The 23,207-nt window shown below is 43.5% G+C and overlaps 1 protein-coding gene across 6 annotated transcripts in view; it reads right to left on the bottom strand.

The window, feature by feature from the left end:
* Positions 1-23,207, bottom strand: part of LOC106750271 (Down syndrome cell adhesion molecule-like protein Dscam2) — a 107,387-nt gene that overhangs the window by 2,238 nt on the left and 81,942 nt on the right. For 4 of the 6 annotated variants that reach the window (XM_014630481.1, XM_014630478.1, XM_014630477.1 and 1 more), the window contains 13 exons: positions 22,862-23,163; positions 17,905-18,053; positions 17,425-17,579; positions 15,476-15,657; positions 11,985-12,293; positions 11,299-11,595; positions 10,681-10,816; positions 10,456-10,583; positions 8,061-8,489; positions 6,045-6,329; positions 4,541-4,827; positions 1,549-1,801; positions 1,361-1,451 (listed from right to left, as the gene is read on the bottom strand). In XM_014630481.1, the coding sequence (XP_014485967.1) occupies positions 1,361-1,451; positions 1,549-1,801; positions 4,541-4,827; positions 6,045-6,329; positions 8,061-8,489; positions 10,456-10,583; positions 10,681-10,816; positions 11,299-11,595; positions 11,985-12,293; positions 15,476-15,657; positions 17,425-17,579; positions 17,905-18,053; positions 22,862-23,163 (3,003 nt within the window). Of the gene's footprint in view, positions 1-1,360; positions 1,452-1,544; positions 1,802-4,540; positions 4,828-6,044; positions 6,330-8,060; positions 8,490-10,455; positions 10,584-10,680; positions 10,817-11,298; positions 11,596-11,984; positions 12,294-15,475; positions 15,658-17,424; positions 17,580-17,904; positions 18,054-22,861; positions 23,164-23,207 lie in introns of all 6 variants that reach the window. The other 2 variants (XM_014630479.1, XM_014630482.1) reach the window with 2 other exon arrangements.

The following is a 23,207-nucleotide window of genomic DNA, read 5'->3' as shown; positions in this document are numbered from 1 at the left end:
TCTTTCTTTCTTTGGTTAAACTAAATAAAAAAGCTATCTTATATACAGGATGTCGCAGAATAAAGATAACACCCAAATATTTCCTTTGTTTTTAACATGTTCAGAGCACAATTTGAGCGGTTTCGAAGGAGGGATGGTTTCGTGGAGGAGAATTTTTTCACGGTCATTTTTTACGATTTCCCAAATAAGATCCTCGTATTTAAAACTCCGGAGTAGTCGTCGCGACTATGTTGGATCCGTGCGGTTATAGGTGAGAAATGACGCGTTGAGAAATATTGCGCGCCACTTGCAAAGAGATACTTGATTTGGGATAAAATAATACTTATCGAGATCGCTTGAAGACACTTGTGAAAATGGATGAAAACCTCCTCCTTTTCCCTCTTGACGGACAATAAATACCGTAAAAGGTAAGTGAAATAAGACTATTCCGGAGCCTTAAGCTCCCAAGATATTTAGGTGTCCTCTTTGTGCTATATACCCTGTATAATATTTTATGTATAGGTGGAAGAATATGCTTACTTTGTCTCATATATCCGTCGCACGAATTTACAAACATTAAGTGTTGCGATGAATACTGTCGAAGCTCGGTGGCCCGATTTAATATAATGTTCCGCCGAGTTAGTTGGTAGATTTAGGCTAAATTCCTGGCCGAGGCAGTATTTTTCGCAACACAATTTAAAATTAAAATCCTGGGATTGGTAAATGGAAAATTATATTATTCGAGGAATAAAGGATTCACGTGAAAGCTTATTCTCTCCGCGTACGTATGAGCCGAAGAATTATCCGATGCCTCGAATAGAACAGAAAGTGACGATGACGTCAAAATGATGAGAAAATGATCGAAGAAAAAATTTTTATAATCATTTTCTCATTATAGCCATTTATAGTCATTTCGGTTTTATAGTCATTTTGACATCACCGTCACTTTCTTGGGGCGTCAATATACGATCAAACTTTATATCCTTCCGCAGATATATTAATATTGATAATATTAATATTTAATAGCACCAGAAAATCCGTACTTCGGTTCTTAACACACCGTTAATCCTTCTTTCTTCCTTCAGTTAATCCAATTAAAGAGCAATATCATGTAATATCATGTATAATATTAAGATGAAAAAAGCTTACATACATATCCGCAGAAAGTATTCGAAGCAGTGTGACCGTTGGTATCGATACAATTTCTGTCAGATAAACTTTCCTATTCTCCTACTCTCACACTTCGAAGATATTTTCAAGGTGACGATAGTTATCACCTTCACCTTGTATAATTAGACTTTTCGCACAGAGCAACGTTACAAATGTTGACGAGCAACGAGCTTCGCGTCATCGCCAATCGCGAGCTAATTAACGGCCTCACCTTTGCTTTTCGAGCCTCGGGAAGGTCTTCCTCTCAGAAATTGGTGACGGCTCGGTTGATGTACTTGATTCGTGCGTGTGGTAGAGCACATCTGGAAAGTGTACGCGGGGAGGTTTTGACGTGGGAAGTAGTTAGTGGCACTTGGTTACGGTAGAGGCCTGGACACATAAAACCGAATACTAACTTACTATGATGAACCGGTCGCTGCACCAGGGCGAGCCGCTGCTCCCTCTGATTGACGGAGTTCGGCCCCGGTGAGCGGGCCATTATCGACGTGGGACCGGAGTCGTCCAGATGATTCGACGACTCGGTGCGACTGCTGGTGCCGACCTCCGTGTCGCTGTCGGAGCCCAGCGTGTCATACTCCTCCGATTCCGACTTGAATGACTTCGACTTGCGTCGCGCCCGGCCCCGCACCTTCGTGTACTGGTCCACGTCGCACTGCAATCAATTTCACCGCGTGGGACTCTTTGCGATACGCCGGCTAAGTTCGAGACACGCGACTCTTGCAAACGTTACTCGTCGAGCAAGCTTTTCGGACTTGCTTCGGCCGACTGCAAAATGTACAGTCGGCGTCGTGTGCTGTGCCATTCCCTCGACGGAAAATTACAGACTGATGCATAACCCATTAGGTTGAAAATCGCACACGTAACTCTGATTATAATGATAAAGTTAGATAATGGCTTTACACGGTAAAAGGTTTTATGTAAATAATGGTCCACTGAATTTTTGTGTTATTTTAACAAGGTAAATATGTTAAAATATAATATGTTAACGAAGTATGTCAATTTGGCACATGTTTGTGTACTTTTCAACATATTCCCATATGTTAAAATAACACAAAATTTCAGTGGATCGTTATTTGCACACAATTTTTTACTAGATAATTATAATAGTTTTGACCTTACGTGTATATATGTGAGGCTGAAAATAAATCTAATTTTCGATTTGGGAAACGGTATCTCAGATAATATTAAAATATCGTAGACATATTTTAAACAATAAGACGTCTAAAGGATATCTTGGAAACATTTTTTGGATGTACGTGTCGTTTGATTAGTCAAAAAAGGTTGCAACACTTTCTTTCGATAAATTCCGCAATTAGATTCTTGTATCTAACAGAAAAATGTATCTCCCGAGAATTATTAAGAACCAAATTTTCCTATTGGACACAGAATACGTTCCAAAATTTATCGAAAATAGTGTTGCAACTTTTTGTAAATGACCATACAGCATACATAACGTCGACCGAATGCCGATTGTGTGGCCTTAATGTGAAATAACGAGAAAAAATCAGAGTCACGAATGGATCTCAATTGTTCGGATCGGATGATCAATAAATAAAAGTATTTTCGGAGATAACGCGAAGCTCACGTCAAATAATATTTCCTTAATTATTCCGTAGAAACGATTTTTGGCATCTAGGGTAATTCACATTATCTCGCAAATATATTCCATTGTAACCAGATAACCGATAGTCCAACGATTTTAATTGAAATAATACATCATGTATATATGTCGCATCATTAACGGAAAATGATACGATTTTTCGCGTTATATAGGGCATCTCGTGACACGTAGATATTATTTTAGAAACGAATTTACATCACAAAAATAACTTAAGAAGGAAGGTAGATAAACATTTGATGTATTTGACCTGGTTTTCGAATTACGAAGAACAAAAGATGTTTTTATATTTCACTAATTCTCGTTACAAACTGAGCCAGCGTAGCGTCTTCGTACGTTTCTGTTTTTGAAGGAGGTGCTCAAAATAACCACACTTAAAGACAAGCTTCTAAACGTCTTATCATTGATCTTCTTATAAATTCGAATATTCCGGGTATTGTTCTGATTCGCTGGCAACGTTCTTCAGTGCGCTGGCGGAGTGCATCAACGTTATCTATCGTTTTATTGTAAACCATAGCTTTTAAGTGATCCCACGTGTGAAAATTCGGTGGATTTAAGTCAGGCGACTTAACAAAGTTAACAAACCTAACGAGAATTAATGAAATACAAAAATGTCCGTAACTCGGAAACGAAGTCAGGTAAGATAAATGTTTATAGGACCTTTTTCTGTTATTCTCGTGTCCTGAATTCTTTTCTGAAATTATGCCCACATGTTATAAAACATCTTGTATATAAGGTGTTCTGCTATAAGAGGCCACCACTTTTATCTTCTAAACTAAAAGAGAACTCTATTGTGAGCATGACGATTGTCTATAAAAATTATTTAAGTTAGGGAAGAAAAAAGTATGTATAATTTTTTATGATAATACGGATATTTTGATGTAATAAAAGTTGTAGCATTTCCATATATAAGTGCCCTGAATATCGCGATCAGATAACAGATATATCATTCGCTAATGCAGGAACCGGATATCGGTTAAACACGGCAGAGCCGAAAGGGTGAAGATAGTAACCACTCGTAAAACTTTGCACCGACAAAACTCGTAAAATAATTCCGTTATTATATTGTACATCGTTATATTCATTATAAACAGAGCTACCAGTTTCATCACATCGAAATATCCATATTACCGTAAAAAATTATGTGTATACTTTTCGTTACATCGAAATATCCGTATTACCGTAAAAAAATTATGTGTATACCTCTTTAATCTTTGACTGAAAATAATTCTTATGGGCAACCAACATGCTCGCAATGAAGTTTATTTAAAGCTATCTAATTTAATATGTATTTATTATAATCTATCTATATTTTTTTAAATTTAGGAGATAAAAAAAGCGGCCACTTATAACGGAACGCCCTGTATAACCCGTAAGATTGGAAATTGCATAAATAATTGATCAAATTATAATGATAGGATTATAACGGCTCTAATTGTGAGGCTGAGGGTGGTGTAATTTCGGACTTAAGGAATGATACAGCGTACGTGACGTCGACTGTACACAATACAAATAATTCACGCACTTTCCGGGCAAATTATTTAAATATTAATGCAAACGAAAAGGCGGAGGTATTCCGGGGTCGCGCGTCGCAACTTCGTTAATACGATTATTCGGCGGTCCCGGTCGGTCCGTGACGGCCACCTAGACAAACGTCTCCGGCGAAACTTTTTCCCGGCTCAGACGTCGAGCGTTTGCGAAGGCGGTGTCAAAAGGATCGCAAGATAGATCGCGCGGGGGACGCCGTAAACCCTGTGTGAGAGATAAACGTACTTGAGCACCCTGCAGCATCGTCTCGCTGCGTTCGTAGAAGAACGCCTGTCTCATGGGGTTCGCCGAAAGATTTTCCTGCTCGGGCAGATTGAAGGTGGCATACGGATAAATATCTTCCGAATACTCAGGTATTCGTTCCAGGGCGCTCACCTCGCGGCAAGGTGACTGCTGTCCCGGTTTCCTCACGGTGGCGTAGTACTGTTCCCTCTGTTCCATATTGTGTTTGTTGTCTAAAGCCGCCTGTGTTTGCGAGCTCGGATCGTTCGCGCCCCTGGATCCCTCCGGATCTAGAAACGTCGCGTGCGTCGATAGACGCGCGTTTCAGGGTAAGTATATAACGATCACTCCCGGGGTAACGTGATATAATCGTGCGCGCTATCGTGTATACAAAACTAATTTATATCATTATGTACAACGTACACAATGGCACTGCCGCCACGTTCGGACGAGAACTTCGAAGGGTGAACTGCCTGCAAACGAAGCAGCAAGTTTATATCCGCGCTACACTCACACACACACATATATATATATATATATATACGTATGTACGTGTGTCCGCGGAACTCTCTCGCCGCTTCCGAGACGTACTACCCCGGAGAGCTCCGGTTTGCTTAACGTTATCACCGTAAAACGCTGAAAAGTCGTCGACTCGGAGGAATCGAGACTCGATTTATTGATTTTGGGTACTTCACACTCGCGCAACCGCCTCATGACTTGTTAATTGTCGCGAAACTCGACGTTTTCCAAATGAAGCGTATAATCGTCATCTGTTGCCTTATGTATAATCGTGGATAAGAAATTAAAATGTCTTTGCGTCGATCGTAAAGACTTCGTAAAGACTCGGAGAAATATACCGTTCGCGAGTTATTAGTTTATCCGAATATGGAATATATATTCTCTTCACCGAGAGATTCAAGGAAATAGTTACAGAGAGAGAAAGAGAGAGAAAGAGAGAGAATATATCTGACCGAGATATCGTTCCATCGTTTTCAGAGCGCGCGCGCGGGTATATTTTTGCTGCTAAAGGAAGGATCCTCAGGCTGATGTAAAAGTGTTGGAAATAATGCATGAAGGAACTGTCGCTCAGCGATTCTTATTCAGCACGGGTGCTTCGTGAAAATTATGCATAGCGAGAGGATCCTCCAGCCGCCGACGGTAACCTGAAGTAACGGCCGGCTACGTGATTCGTTTATGAAGTTTTTAATTAAACCAAACGCTCGCGGCGAATATCGCGTGCGGACCGTGCTGTTGACATTGTACCTGATATCGAGAGTAGTTGACGAAAAATAAAACATCGGGGGACTACGTCCCATCGTTCCAATCCGCCGCGAAATCGTTACAATGTGTACAAAGTGAAATACGCGAAAATAAACGGCACTCGACTCGATTTTTTTCATCGGTCCGGAAAACCGAGTCCGCGAACGCGGCGGGTTCGGTGCGGAGAAGCTCGACGAGATGAAAACTGACAAAACCCAATCTTCGGGCTTTACTCGGCGGTACTTACGCGTCTTGAGGCAGAAGCACACACCGGCGACCGCCAGGATGACAGCCAGTACCGAGATGACGCTGGGCGCCAAAACGTGCGCGTCGAGATAGAGAGGTGTGGTCTCGCTCTCCTGCGGATGATCCTCGTGCAAGCGGTTGTTCCCGTTCGTTGACAGCGTGCTGAACAGGTACTCAGCCTGGGTGGAACCGGCGTTGTTGTAAGCCGTCACACGGAGCTCGTAGCTGGTGCCGCTCTCGAGATCGACGATGGGAAATTTCGACTGCGGCGGTACATTATTGGACACTGAAACGTACGTTGGTCAGACCTGTGTAAATATTAATTCTACGATATATATAGGCTACTATAAAATACATGTGACAGAGAGGCAGAAGGAAAGACAGAGAGAGAGAGAGAGAGAGAGAGAGAAGGAGAGACGACGAAGGCCGATAAACAGTCGCAGTCCATAACATCACGATGAATAATTGCGCGCACATGATTATTAGATAATAATTAGAGGGACGAAATATTCGAGCTTAACATGGAAGATCAAAGCATCAATCCAAACGAGATCGATAGCAACTACGTTGTAAGACTCATCGAGCGTTCATCTCTCAAAATTCAGAAGCGATCGTACGCGTCGCAACTCAGAAAACCCAGGGATATTTTATAAATATTCGACACGAACATTTATAGAATGTACCGGAAATTATTAAATATTCATAATACGTTCTTAATATATTCGAATGACCTATTTTATAAATATAATATCAAGGTGTCTAAAATATTTTATCAAATATCGCAGGCAGGTATGTGTGTGTGTGTGTGTGTGTGTGTGTGAAGAAGTTCTGCGGCTAAAAGACACACGAAAGCAGTCTCACGCGCAGATCTCAGTTTTCAGTTCAAAGTTAGATCGTGTGCTCATACAGAGGCTTGTCTACTTTCTTTTTCAGTTAGTTCAATGCATTGCCCAGTAAATGTATGCGTAAAATAAATTTTACGAATACACTAAGAACATTCTTTTTTTTATCATGAATATATGAGTCCTTCTGCTTATGATATCCTGCATGTATTCACAGAATATCCGACTTGAATATTCTAGAATTAAAAACAGTCGCATTTCATAAGAATATTCATACGGAGAAAATGTAGTGAAGAACACATCAAAATTATATTTCTTTTTACAATGTTTTTATATAAAATTGGACTGTATCGAAACTGTGGTGTAAATTACTAAATTACTAAATGAATAATAAATATGACAAGATGGACAAAATATTATATATCCGTACTTATTGTACTTTTCATATAACAGACTTTTGTAATATTTACTATAATAGCATCGTAGTATTATCATGATATGATTATCCTGCATTTTTCTAATAATTTTAGTGTTATATAATAGATAATACAAACAGGAAAGGTTAACAATTATACATGCGGGGACAAGTAGAAAGTATATAATAAAATGATTTCGTACAACACTTTACTTCACCCGTAAAATCGCTCCTATCAAAAATGGAACGTACGAATTTTGCAAAATGGCACATGACTATTCTGCTCAGTTTCACCTGTTTTACTTACACACCACGGGAATCGAGAACTGACACCCTGTATAATGCAACAGGCTCTTTCAGTAGTTACAACAGTTTTCTAATAAAAAGTCTAAAGTATTTAGTATCTCTTCGAGTAAAACTATAATAATCTTGATCATAATATCAATATAGTCCAAAACTTGATTAAAATTTCGTCGCATTTATTGTTACCATATTTCCTCCATATAGAATATGTTGCGCTATCTGAGATTGTACGCGCGATTAATAAATTAATAACTCACGCGCCGCGGCGGTGCGAGCGGTACATCGCGGTTGATACGTTTCGCAAAACCTCCCCCCCTCCCCTTTCCCCCCGGAAGGTTGATTATATTTGCAAATTACTTCGGGAGGCGATCAACGTCATACTTGCCGCGGATGATTATCGATCGTTATTTCTTCGCGCAACTTCCGACTTACGGAAGAGTTGTGAGTACGTTCTTACCGAGCAGCCAGTCCCCGGGCAGCCTCCTATATTCGACGACGAAGTAGGTCAACGGGCAACCGCCGTCTTGCCACGCCGCCAGTTCCAGAATAACGAACGTCTGGTTCGCCCTGACGAAGTGATGCTTCGGCGGCGGCACCGGCTTCGAGCCGTTCGTCTTCGCGGTCTGTATGTCGCTCGCGCTCCCACTGCCGATCCGGTTGAACGCCGCGAGGGTGAACTGATACCGCGTGCCGCATTGCAAGCCTTCCAGGAGGTGCGTGCTCGCTCTGCGATCCAGCATGACTTCCTCCCATTCGGCGAATTCCCGACGATAAGCCAGGAGGAATCCTTTAATAGGCGCGCCGCCGTTGTCGCCCTGCTTCCATTGTAGCTGAATCGCGTCGGTCGTCGTGCCGGTTGCCAGCAGGGTCGGCGACGTCGGCGGTACTATGCGTAAAGTTTACCAATTAGAACTTGGCTCTCTCTCGTGTGCTCGACGCGGCGAAACAGCGCTCGACCGCGCCTCTCTCAACGACACGTCGTTTCTCGTTCTCCGCGAGCGAGCGCGCCGAGGACGGCTAAGAATTCATGGGATAACGAGCGAGTCGTACCGCAAGGATATTTGTCCTCGTCCTCGCACGCGGGTCTATCGGCTGCACGCATCCTGAGCAACGATTTCGACAAGGGGGAGAACACGTTGAATGCCGCGGGGCTCACCGGTGACCGGCGCTGTGACATTACCGCGTCTTGTCAAGGGTTATCTTTCTTTCTCTTCTCTCTCTGGGAGTAGTTATCTTTTTTTTCTCTCTTTTTACGTAAACGATCACCATTTTGGACCTCAATCAAAAAAGCCGATATTGTTAACAAAATATAGTAAATTGTGAACTGTTCTATAATTTGTTATTATTTGGGGTCATTGCGGATATAGATTTACTCGTTACTTTTTGTGAAGTGAATGAGGGGAATCTAAAAAATATTTAAGAAGCGAAATAAGCACATTAAGTGTCTGATTATGATAGTATTTCCTATGAATAAGGATATCAATTTAAAAAACATCGTTTTATTGTCTATTTTAAATGGGATGGCATAAAATATTTAAAGGTTCGTAAAGGATAATTATTAAAAAAAGATTGGAAATATATTAAACAACATTCATTTGATAAAAATGTAAAGTGAAACGAAATCTCAGTCGTATAAAGTTACATATTGATTCAGGATTATAAAAAATGATTATAAAATGTTCTCATATTGTAGCAAATGATTTATTTCTATATTTCTTTATGATATGATATAAAAATATAACATAAAAGATATTAAAACATTTTTAATTTTTAATGAAAAAAACTATTAATTTCTCAAGGAAATAGATATTTTTTATGCTTAACATTAAATAAAACATGTAGTTTAAAATGTTAATTTCACTTATAGTAAATATTAATGTTATGTATATACATATGTATTATATTTATTTATCATACCGTTAATCATCATAAATCACTATAACTTCAAGGCCCGTCTTAATAGTCGGATCTTATACTCAAGATCGTCACAATTTCATCTTCAAATATTTCGTAACCAATGAAATGAAGCGTACAGCATTTGAAGATAAATTCAAAGCGATCTTTGGCATAAAATTCGATTATTAATACGGACTAGGTGTGTTAATTTATCTAAATCTTTCCTGACACATTTCTTGCCGCTTCAAATTACATCATTTAACACAATGGGACATGTGAATTTATAATTTAACACGATTAAACTTTTAAATAATGTAACCTAAAACGACAAGACCCGTAAAACGGCAACGTGTGAAAAGCGTTTCGGTCAAAAGTGGCATTTTACAGGCGTTTACGCCTGCAAAAATAACACACATTTGAGCTTGCAGTGCAGTTAGATGCAAATTATATGCAAATATAACCGAAGTAAATGCTTCTGGCTACTTGTGCTTCTGACCCATGAATAGAACATGATATCGGCATTCAATTAAACAACATAACAATCATTTCCTTTCACATAGACATATATGATCATATGATAATTATATATAATCATATATAATAATTTTCCCCCCGGGCGGAGCATTCAACGTGCTAAGCGCGATATTCTTAACGACAGCTCAAATCTAGTTGTTGATTGCGACTATCCGCGCGCGCAGTGGTAATCACTGAGATATAATTACGAGCCGAGAAAGAGGTGTTTCCGCGAGCAAGACGCCATATATTTTCGCAGACTGGCGCGAATCGGGTTATCGGGGAATTGGGTCGCCAAATTGTATCATCGAAATAATCCCGCGCAACATTGAGAGACTTGACGTTGGCGCGCGCGCGCGCGCCCATGTTGGCGCACAATGCGATTAGCCCCGATCTATTAGACGTCACGGCAGAACCGTTCGTTTCGCGCGGGATTTACCCACCCTGTATGTGCAGGGTGTACGTTATCTCGTCGGTGCCGAGCGAGTTCTTCGCGTGGCACGAGTAGTTGTCCTCGTGACTCCGCTGTACGTTCCTCAGAATCAGCGTATTGTCCGGCCCCACGTCGGACCTGCAACACTCTCGCACCGTGAATNCCGTGAATCGCGCCCCCCCCCCCCCCTCACCTGTTTGCGCCAAAGGACTAACGCACGAGTTCGCTCACTTACTTCTGCTGCAGCTTCATGTCGGCGCGTCGCCACTCGACGCTCGGTCTGGGATCGCCGACGACCAGGCAAGCCATGTTAACATCCATACGCCACGGCACCACGATGGACATCCCGAACGATATTATAGCGGCTGGAACTAATTAAAGGACCACCGTTACAACCTCCCCGTTCTCCCAACGCTCGCTCGCTCGCTCGCGATTACGGCTTCCCGCTCGCCCGGGCGTTATCGAGAAGTCACAAATAGGAAAGGCTTCGCGCGAGCTTACATTCCGCGGGAGAATCGCGCGAATGTTTCATCTCGCGCGTTTACTCGACAACGGGAAAAACTTTCTCCGCCGCGCCCCGCGCGCCCTCGGAAAACATAAAACCCGGCCGCGTCCCGAGATACTCGCGGCGCTTAATATCGAGCGTCGTTCGTGCAATTCTCTCGCAACTTGGCGAGAGACACATGAAGAGAGAAAGGAAGAGAGAGAGAGAGAGAGAAAGCGAGTATAAAAAGTTTGATCGAAACATCCGCGCGAAACACGACCAGCGCAATAAAGTTTTACTTCGCGCGGCAAGACCGGGAGAATTTTCAACGACTCGCCGACGACCATTCCCGCGGCGGCGACGACTCACCGTTGGCGCTGGGCTGGAGTTTGATGACCGGCGTGCTGGATCCCTGGCCGACCTTGGTCGAGGCGGTGACCCACGCCTCGTAAGACTCGTGCGGCTTCAGGCCGCTCGCCTCGTGGTGCAGGTTCTGCGCCGGCAAGATGCTCTTGCTGATCTTCACCTCCTGACCTTGGTCTAGTACGCGGATGTAAACGGTGTACTTGGTGAGCAGACCGTTCGGCCGGCGCGGCGGCAGCCAGGATATCACGACGGCGTTCTCGCCGCTGACCACCGCCTTCACACGTTCCGGCGCGTCTGGAACTGCGAGCAAACGGCGGTTCCTGTCTCGGTGGAAGCTCTCTCGGAAGCGCGTAGTTTATTCAGTCACACGGAGAAAGAGAGAGAGAGAGAGGGAGTCGGGGAATATAATAAAATTGTTTCATGGGGTCATGAACTCGCACGCCGGACGCGTGAGGTCAGTCGTGAGAGGTGAACGTTGAAAATTATATATACGCTCCGAGCGGAGATACCTCACAAATTAAATACGATGTCACATGTCTGACGTGAAAACTCATAAATGATGGATTTATTCCATTCTCTGATGGCTCTTTGAACCACGAATCGATCGGCTGGAAAAGCCTACGTTTCTCGAGCAGACGGGCCGAGAACAGATCGCCGGCCGGTCATTCTCGATCATTAGACGGTCTTACCGGTCTCCTCGGTGGTGCAGGACACGGGGCTGCTGCTGACGCCCTCGCCCGCCCTGGTGTAAGCCAACACCTGCACCGTGTAATTGGTGTACGGACTGAGCGCGTGCAGCACCGTGCTGAGTGCATGACTGATTTTCGTCTCTCTGCCGGTCTGCGACTCCGAGGCGGCGCCGCTCGCTGCTTCGTACAGCAGCTTGTACCCCTGCACGATCCCGTGAACTTTGTCGGAAGGTGGCGGTTTCCAGGTCACCTGGATGTTCTGGCCGGTCAGCGCGGCGCAGGCCACATTCTGCGGTGGCGCACTTGGAACTATGTCAAATCGTATCGTAAATCGCTACGTAGCGGCGCAGCTCCCGTCGAAAAATTCGCCGGGGTCTTCGCGAATTTACACGCTGGTGTGCTGAACACCGAGCGGGTGTACACCGAGCGAGTGAACAACGAGCAAACGGATGGATATGTGTGTGTTAATACGAATGCGTTCGCGTCTAAACGCGCACGAACTTTCGTTCGACAAGCCACTTTCCCCGGTAGAAATTGAGCCTCTGGTGAGTGTCCAGCCGCAAGATAGTAAATTCGTGTCTAACGTCGTTACTGACCGGTAATGTAACGCTCACTTCTCCTGATAGTTTGGTTGAGACTAGATAAATAAGTTAGCTGATAGTGAAACAAGGGAAATTACAGTTACGCGAGATGAAAAAATTGCAATTAGTTATTAACCAGTGATAAAACGCGCCGCTTTTCCCGGTAGTTAGATTATGAGTAGATAAATAAATTAGCTGATGGTGAAACAGAGGGGATTACCAGCCATGAGATGGAAAGATCATAATTAGTTACTAAACAGTGATGTAACGCTCACCTCTGCTTTTTGAAGACTTTTTTTGGAATAACGCATAGCGTATCAATTATTTTGCTAACTCATTTTTAAAGCATTTGGTTCGTAGCGTCGAGTTTTCAATGCCGATATTAAGGAGCTCCTACATAAGTTTATTATTTACTGAAAAATGCTTTCCTATAATTTTGACTATCTAAGTAATAAATGTTAATTTTGAGCGAAATTAAGACAAATACAGCCTGTCCAATAAGAGCGTGACCGAGCAAACTTCTGTTTGAAAACCGTTACATCGAAAACTTTTAAACGAGTAAGAACTCTACGCCCTCTTCCCTATGACGCATTATATAGAGAGTCCCAGTTATTGGTCGATTTTTGCTAGAAAACAACGTGCTTAACGATGCAAACGTCGGAAGATTCAAAGCTGCTTTCCTTTACACACACCCAAAAGGGCCGAAAATGTCGCCGGAAGCAGCTGCAAAATACATAAAAAAGTCAAAAGCGTTAGTGAGTAAGTGGATAAAACGGTATGAAATAACAAACACTGCTGATGATCTGGCAAACCTCGATAAGACAAAACATCGGAGAGAAAAAGATAAATAGGTTATACTTTTATTTTATATGAATTCTCAATTATCGCAGCATTACAGAGATAAGCTAAATTGAAAAATAAGATATTATTTTATTACTTTAGAATATTGTTTAAAACTCATCGACGAGTTTTTAACCTCAAATACCGAAGCAACAATGAAAAAACAATGAAGAAACCGCTTCTCTCGGAAGAACATGTCGCAAAAAGAATCGTTTGGTGTATGAAAACATTAATTGGGATTGGAAGAATGTTACTCTTTTTTCCAATGAATCCTCTTTTTGGACACGAAACACTATCAGTTAAATTTGGTCTATTTTCATGAGCAAATTTCTCGAACCGCAAAACACCTGATAAAAATGCACATCTAGCGTTATTCTTCAAACTAAGGATTTGGAACTTTATCTCTATTCACAGATAATTTGCATATCAAAACATATCAAAAGATGGTTAAAACTTATCAGAAAATATTAATACTGAATACAGAAAATATTAAACCATCTGCTAAAAAAATAATTTTGAAGCAAAAGTCAAGACTGGATTGTTCAAAAGGACAATGATCCAAAACAGAGTCGTCTTTGTTGCCAATGGCAAAGAAGAAAGTAACATCGAAACATTGGACTGGCCATCACAGTCATCAGATACAAATTTTATTGAAAATTTCTGGGAATTAATGAAACTACGTGGAAAAATAATGCACACGAGTGCACAAAGTGAAACAACTGTCTCGATAGATTCGTTCGATACGACGATTTTTATCTCGAAAATATGCTGCAACATTGATAGAAAATATGCTTCGAAGATATCAAACAATAATTGACAACGACGGTGATTGGACGACTTATTAATATAAAAATGTTACAGTATTGATTGAGTATTATATATGTAATATATTTTATTTTTTATAATAAATACCTTACAAGTTATGCCGGTCACGGTCTAATTAGACAAACTCTATGCACATAACATTACAAACACAGAGATATTGTTTATTTTTTATTTGTCTCATTAATATATTATTTATATATCAGTTAAGCTAATAGAGGTGCATATATAATAGAAAGTGGTATATAAATATTTAAATATGTACGTGTGTCGCGGGTATTATTATAAATTATAAATTTCCTATGGCTATATTTTCAAATCCAAACTAAAATGTTGAATAATCCTAAAATTTTTGTATAATGTCTCCATATTAGTCCTTAATATCAGTAATTATATATATATATATATATATATATATATATATATAGAGTTGAATATTTAAAAAAATATATAATATTACAATAACATTAAATAATATTATTTTTTTAATATTATTAGGGGTGGACATATAACCACCTATTAATGTTCTAGAAATATTATTTAATATTAAATAATATTCTGCGCTTATAGGGTAGTTTTTGAGTCAGGCCGACTAGATTGCATTTCTGGGATTATAAGTAAATCGGCCCGAAACGATCTGTTCGTTATGGTGTACACATTTTCCAAATTGTAACAACGAAAAATTATACTCGCTCAGTATATACCCGGTTTTAGACACAACGCGTACGCCGCGAATGTCGCGAAGCACATTCGGCGAAGTGATGGATGCGCGGGTGTTCATCGGCGCGATTTGACACCGAGACCTCGCCCGGAAATTCACCCGCGTGACCGTAATAGGGCGAAAAATTCAGCCGGGATATTATTAAATCCGGCAAAATAATCATAATTGTTGCACAACGGTCCCCGGTAATATGAGGCCCGTAAAAGCTCGTTCGGCAAATCGATATTGTTACGCGAATTGCTACCCTTGTTTGAACGATACATTATAGAACGCTCGGTACGTTTACGGACAAACTACGTGCTGTATGACAAACTTTAAATTATAACATTAATTTGTAATTTGAAACTTGATCTCTCCCTCATCATTTGCAATTCTCGATTACATTTAGCCCGTGATCAAAATGCAAAGAGGTCTAAGCTCAAAGCGCCCGGGCGATTGCTTTATTTAAACGCGGTAAACATTTTCATTAGCCCGAAATCCCGCGTAGCTGATGAACAGGCGAGCTTATAAAGAGACTTTTCACTTACCGTCCTCGAAAGTGTGCGCCCTCACCGGCTCGGATCCCGGGCCGTCTCCCTTGCTATTGAACGCTTTCACCACTATGTTATATTGAGTATATTTTCGCAGACCGGTTAGCCTGTAATCGTGCGAGCCGTCCCCGTTTCCTGTGATTCCTACCCGCGTCGTGTTCATCGATTGATCATCTCCTCTGAAATAAAGCGGCCGCGCATTGCGGTCCATTGAAGCGAGGAGATAACGCGCGAAGACATTCGACGGCGCTAAAACCGTACGTCACGTCTACGAGCGATGAATGTGCCGGTTTCAAAGTGATTCCCTCTCCCCGCAAAAACGTCGGGGGATGACGAAAAATCGCGGCTTTCGAATTTCAAGTCAAGTCGCGAAACGGTGTCGTCGTCGGGTTAACGGACACCTTTTCGTCGCGAAGTTAACGAAGTAATAAAGAAGAAGAGAGAAAAAAGGTACGAAACGGACAGGATGTATTAAAATGTACCACGGCCCGCCAACCGGCTCTTCTTATACATCCTATTACTCAAAAGTTGGTGCACCGTCTGAGAACGAGCAAATCCTTGGCACAAAAGTCGCGTCGCCAAAGTTTACCGGAAATCGCCTTTGCCGTTCGCATTTACTACGTTCCGTCGTCCGATTCCGGTATAATGAAGGAGGTAACAGTCTCGAAATTCAATGAAATATAACTACGAAGCTCGGACAAAAGGCATTCGAAGAATTCGCGATACTCGTCCGAAAATTTGCGTTCTGTCGAAATGTCGGTTAAGACACGAATCAATTACTCCGGAATATGAGATGTATCTCGGAAACATAAAATGTAACTATTAGCGTGCACTTAATTGATAAATCGATATTATTACATGTAAATTTCGCATTGATGCCTGATTTAATAACATACCCTCGTCACACTGCTCGCTTCATTGCTCGATTTTGCTTTAATGCACGATATCAACGAATCATGTTCGCTCTCTTGGGCATATATATTTTACAAACATAAATTAACCTTTGATACTTAAATAAATTATACATCTTTTGTTACGGGATGTAATACCTATCGACTATCCGCGAGATAAAATAATCACCCTGTAATAAATTAATACTTCTCACATCCAAACATCAAGAAATTATTATCTCGAAAGATACTGTTCTTAATTCGCTTTAATCCCTTTCAAATTCTATCAAACGAAACTGAATTATGCACGGAGGAAAATAAAATTACCAGCATAACAAATTTTATGCTGTCGCAGAAAAATATGTCAGTTACTACGTGAACAGCAAAACAATCTGTTGAGAGTAATTAACTAATTGCTATTTGCTGGATTATTCTGCTGAATCTAATTTATTTCGGTGTGAGAACAAATTAATCAGCGTTGGAAAACATTTTGTACTAATTAAGCAAATTAACGTGTCCTAAGTTCCTAATTCCTAAGTTCACCCGGCAAAATATTTGCTATCCTCGTAACAAAACTGTTTCGGCACTAATCGAATAATTCATTAATTTAGTTGCGCCAAATAAATCTTACTTCTGTCGCGACGAGTATGCAGTAGCAACTCTAGTAGTACCGCTGCAACGACAAAATGATTTTTCTCCGTGTACGCCGTCAAAAGAAAATTCTCATCGAACACTGCGTCGTAGTTCGAGAAGGGAGCGACGTACGGCGAGGCATAGTCGCACAGAGCCCCACCTGCATGCACCTCTCACTGTTTTACGAAAGCGTAACTTGAATATAATCCCGTCTCATTAATTTCCCCCCAAGATCAATACTAATTTGTCGCATGCCTCCGCGAAATGGCCCGCTCCGAATTCGGCCGAGACGCGCGCTGTTTTAGCGAATCCGATCGCGCGAGCGTCATCGTGTGCGAGAGCGAGAACTTCGCTCGACGCTCGATGATGGACGCTAAATGCTGCAAACTGCGCGGCTCGTGAGCGGTAAGCAGATAACGATACCCGAGATTGGTGTAGCCGATGGTGTATCCGAGTAGTTCGCCGTTCCACAGGGATCGATCCGGCGGTTGCCACGTGATCTTGAGCTGCTGCGGACCCAGGGGTTCCACGGAGACGTGCCTAGGCGGTCCTCCGGGCACTTCGCCCTCCGTTTGCACCTGTTTCGAAAATTCCGAGAGACGCCCCGGTACACGGTGAAAGGAGGACAATCCGCCTGGCGTTATTATACGCGAATGGCTCGTGTGATAAAATGAATCTTTTTTTCTCTCTCTTTTTCGATCATGCTTCGTGCCTGTGTATGTATGTACGTACGTATGTATGTACGTATGTATACGTGCATGTGTCTGTCTGTGTGTGTGCGTGCGTGCATATGTGCGCATATGCGCGCATACAAGGTACGTGTGCGTGTGTTATGTGTATCAGTTTTGCACGTATGTACATATTTTCTGTCGTGGATTTTTTCGGACAATGTTTGATACTGACATGAAGGATGTCGCTTGGCGCTGATGTTCCAAGATGATTTTCCGCAAGCACTCGAAAGTGGTAGGTAGTCGCGGGTTTTAGGGGCGATACCAGAGCGACCGTGTTGTCTCCGGCTACCAGCTTCTGCGTGTTGTGCTCATGCCACACGTCTTTCCAGGCAGAAGGCGACAACGCTTAGAAGGATGCAGGTACGATCGCTTAAGCGTGTTATTCGCGAGTCTCGCGAGGCGAGGACCGTCTGTATCGGCCGGCCGGGATACCGCGCGCGCGTTTTAATGTTCTCTCGCGTGCGAGAGGTCGCGATCCCACACCACGTATCACCGACACGCCGGGATAAACGTATCTCTCGTTAGTTGTCCGTGCATCCGCGCGCGCGCGTGTGTGTGCGTGTGTGTATGCGAGAGTGTGCCCGCTGGAGATAATACGTACTCGGCGGCAAACACACTGCGTCCTCGGATTCATCAAGGAACGGCGGCGACCCGGGGATCGATGCGTTTCCCTCCTTCTCGTCTACGTGACGAGCGAGCGAATCGATCAAGCGAACGGACACTTTAATGGGGAGTGATAGCCGACGGCCCTCCGCGAGAGTCAAACGCGTATACGCGCGCGTTAAGCATTAAATGGCATTAAATATTAAACGTAGACGGTAGTGTGTGTGTGTGTGTACCGCGCGCGCGTGCCAACGTGCTCGCAGTCGGAAAATTAATTCGAAACTATCAGTTGCAGTGCAAACGCGGTTTCACGCGCAGATTATCCTTCCGCTTTTAATCCGCGCCTCGTATAGGAAAGAGAGCGCGCGCGCGAGAGAGAGAGAGAGAGAGAGAAGCACAACTTCGAAGGGCTAATACAAGTTTATAGACGTTAAAATGATTCGGGCGCGCCCGACGCGCGCCGATATAACGCACGGCGAGTAATCACACGGATAAATGCGAGACACGGATTTGTGCGCGCCTGATCGTACCGCCGTACGGAAATCTCGATCCTCGCGAGACTCGATTTCGGTAAGAGCGATAATAATTCTCGACGGTGCTTGCCTCAAGAACATGTTTTATGCGCGTTAACACCACGACGCTTCCATGCCTCCTCGTGCGTTAAGTTCGATAATTTAACAGCGGGGAGAGACTCGAGTCGATTAGGCGTAAATGAGGACATCCAAAGTTAACGAGCGGCCAGGGCAAGGGGCGTTTCAAAGAGAAGTTTGCGGCATGAAAATAGAGTGAGAGGGGGATGGTCGGTAGTCGGGGGTGTAACACAAAGCCGAAGGAGAGAGGTAGAGATAGATGGAGGAAGGGAATGGAGGGAGGGAGAGGGAGTTTAGAAGATTCGTAAACGACTTTACGGAAAACTCGGCGTTAACTGTCGTAATGAAAACCGCCAACCTGCCGAGACGCCCGGGTATATATTGATGCTTGGGAAAATTTCCCTTGTATCTCGGCGAAATACGAGTCGACACGATCGTTTTAACTACAATCCGGAGCTTATAATTTGGGCGTCTGCGTTCGGACGGAGCGCCTCCGGAACGGGTCGGAAATGCGGGAGAAACGCGAGAAAGGGAGACTCTCTGAAGTACAATCAGTGGTATCATCACTGAGAACAGTCAATAGTCACTAGTGATCGTAATTATGAGTACAGCACTGTAAATCAATAAAATCTCGCCGCGAAAGTCAGTCAACAGCAACGACTGTCCCCATCGGGAAAATCTAACTCCGGTCTAAAAAGGTTACTCATCACTTCCTTTTTATTATATTAATCTCACTCTTAAGTATTGTCAGTGGATTTTGCCTGATTCTTAATTATATCTAATTGATTTAATTTGCGTCGTATTTGAAAATACACGATTATTCTGAAGGGACTTGGAACTCGAAAGCTCTCAGCTTTCCTTTAGCTCTTGAGTCCGCCACCGTACCAATTACGCCAAATATGACACATGATTCAATACATATACGATATGTGCGCATATTTCTGCTACGGGATGCGTAACAGCGATTTGCAGTGAATCTTTCACTGGCCAAAATCAGTGAAGTATCAGACGAGAGAATCAAGTGGAAGAGTTTCCACATAAAAGTTAACGAATACTCACTGATTATCGGTAGATTACCGTTTCAATGATTCGACCAGTGACTACAGAATACAGTTTCAATGATTCAATCACGTTCACTGACACGACTTAAGAGAGGAAGTAACACGCGCAATTGTTTACAGGAGGGGAACACGGCAAATACGAATCCAATAAACGTGTGTAAACAACGCATAAACGGCGATTATACGACGTTAACATAACGAGCCTCGGCAACAAACCGAGATCTCGCGCGGAAGATCGCGATCTTAACGTAAAAGTGACGCGGGACAACACTCTCCCCCCCCCCCCCTACTTCTCTTCGCAAATGCGATTAATCAGCGGGAAATGTAAATCGCCCGCTTTCGCGCAGACACGTGGAAGAACATCAAAGAGGTGAAATTGCTTCCGCGGCCGTAGCGCACGCGCGCGCGCACGTTGCGCACGTTAGTACGAATCGCGAAATAAATTCGCGACATTGTTATATGCGAAATCAACTCTCTGGTGCACAGCGGGCGGGCGCGCGGCGAGTTTACGAGGGGACGCGGCGATGTAATTAGCCGTTGCTCTTGACAGTCGCAGCTCATGCGACAGGACCGCGCCGCCGCGTTACATTACGCGCGTGCATCTTCGCTGCAGAATGGCGCATCACGAAGGAAAATATTCCAACCTGTATTCGCTACGGTTACTCGGAAACGTTACGATGAAACGTATTTAGCAAAATGCAAAGCACACTTTTTATCCCGCGAGCGATACACGCCGTTGTAACGCGCGCGCATCTTCCGACACGTAACAGTCATGCGAATTAATCCGATTTATCCTCCCTTCGCGAATAATATCTCCCCCCCCCCGTTCCCCGGGGGCAGCGACTGGCATTTTTCGGTATCTTCGGCGTGTGTTGCGCGCATTATTGGAATTTGATACGTTGCATTTTACACACGTTGCATTTTACGCGCGTCGATTTATCGGTATCTCTCGGTTAATTAGCCACTCCTGGAGAACGCACATGGACGCGCGCGATGCGCCGGATAATTTGTGTCGATATTTACGCCAGCGGTATAAACTGCTTCCCATCGACTTTGCAGCATTGCCGCGCTAAAAAAGCGGATTTTTTAAATGCACGTCCTCTCTCTCTCTCTCCCTCTCTTTCTCTCTCTTCTTGGTGTGCTTCCTTCGGAAATTATTACACCGGCCGTATCAAGCACCGAGATATCAAATATTCTGTCAGACGAGCCGCCCGTTCAAAAGAGAGAGAGAGATGTAGAGACGTGTTCATATTCTACGATAAAATGATTACTCGTTAATGAGATACATTATATATTATGCTATTCGCGCTAATTGGATTTGGAACGTTTCGACATTCGTTCGTTTAAACGCCGGCTGACGCCAGATGAGCGACTCGCCCAATGGGAAGGCGAGAGCCGGCGAGGGTAAAAGCCGCACGAAATAAATCCAAAATAAACTCTAAACGAACAGCGGGACATGGGGCCAACGTCGAAGGATAAATGATTAATGATATCCCCCTGATAAAAGCCACGGGTGTTATGCCCCCCCGGATGATGCTCGCGGGGGAAGACATCGTAGTGTTAACTCTAACGTCCGATGTGATATCCCGCAGATGACAGAAAATGCCGCAAAGCGCGCTGTGAATACGCATATATATATATATATATGCACACACATAATGACGATGGATCGTAAATGCAAAATGGGGGCGCAGTATACCGTGTATATATATTGTAACAACGACATCTCCTTTCCGTCTCTCGATTATCGTTCGGGCGAGCGCGAGGAAAAATATAAAACCGAAAAAAAAAGGAAAAAATCATCAGACATTACTTCATCGTCGATACCGTCCGCTTATAACGCGATATTTACACCGTTACAGCGGTTGGGATGCCGTACGGTAAATAGAATGTTATACACACGCGTTTTTTTTTAATTTCTGTATTTGCGCGCATCCTCATTTCGAGGCCGTCAATCGAAGTAAATCGAAACGTATGGAGAAATTTTAAATTTGAAAAACCGAAACGGAAGAGAGAGAGAGAGAGAGAGAGAGATGTGTATCTCTCTCTTTTTTTTCCACTGCGCGTTATAACGCGTTCACTGCCACATCATCCGTGCCGGAATGGGTCTCCCGCGTTTCCTCGAAAATGTGGAACTCGCGTGGAGATGATTTTATATTTTCCATTTATTTTATTTTCATATATATATATATTTCCATTTATTTCATTTTCATATATATATATATATATATATGAAAATGAAATAAATGGAAAATATATATATAGCGAGAATTATATATAATTCTTGCTACATAAACGCGGCGATAATGCGAATTACCTAGCAAGGCGGTTATTATGCACACGCGAACGCTATGATTCCCGAGAAAAATGCAGATATCGTTCAGCTTCTCCCAGTCTCGCGGAAGAATATCGTCACAAAGTCGCCGCGTCGGCGATTCGAGAAAATCGATATCTAGGATTTCAGGCGCTCTTAAAAATGCAGAACTTGCAGCTATCTCCGCTATTTTTGTTCCGATTATTCATACTTTAGCGTTACGTCGAACCCGCCCGTCGCCGTCGCGCGCGCAGCAACCAGCAGAACGTGAATATCCCGGCGCGGATGTAACACGGAAATGAATTTTACTCCGAGATGGCGACTGGTACGATGGAGAGGGGGAGGGGAGGAGGGGAGTACGATCGACGTGACAGTGAACGCGCGCGTGTCGACGTGCGTTTGCTACGTGCACGTTGCCCGAAAAAGGGCTCATCCGCGTCGAACGAACGGACAAACGGACTAACGGACTGTCTCGAGTCGAGCACTTGCGAACGGAGAAACCGCTCGCCGCGCACGTACCATGCCGAGAAAGGGAAACGGAGATGAGAAAAGGGAACGTACCTTGCGCCTCCTTGTACTGCACGATGTAGTTGGTGATGGGCGAGCTGGCGTGGCTCGCATCCCGATCGCTCGCCGGCGACGACCAGGCCAGCAGGATCGAACGGCTGCCCTGCTCCGCTACATGCAGATTGCGAGGGAAATCGGGCGGCTCCTGCACGAGCAGATGGATCGTCGCCTTGGCGTGACCGTAAGCGTTCGCGGCGACGCAGACGTAGTCGCCGCGGTCCATGTGGCTCGCCTGCACGATCCGCAGCTCGGTGGTGACGCGTCCCGATGCATCCACCGTATTGTCCACCGCGTACCTACGTACGAAGACAAGAGAAGCGCGGTCGCGTTGATCGATAGC

Source organism: Dinoponera quadriceps, unplaced genomic scaffold (genome assembly GCF_001313825.1).
Source record: "Dinoponera quadriceps isolate SergipeBrazil2010 unplaced genomic scaffold, ASM131382v1 scaffold3676, whole genome shotgun sequence".
NCBI classification, from domain to species: Eukaryota; Metazoa; Arthropoda; class Insecta; order Hymenoptera; family Formicidae; genus Dinoponera; species Dinoponera quadriceps.
This window is presented reverse-complemented; position numbering and strand designations above follow the sequence as displayed.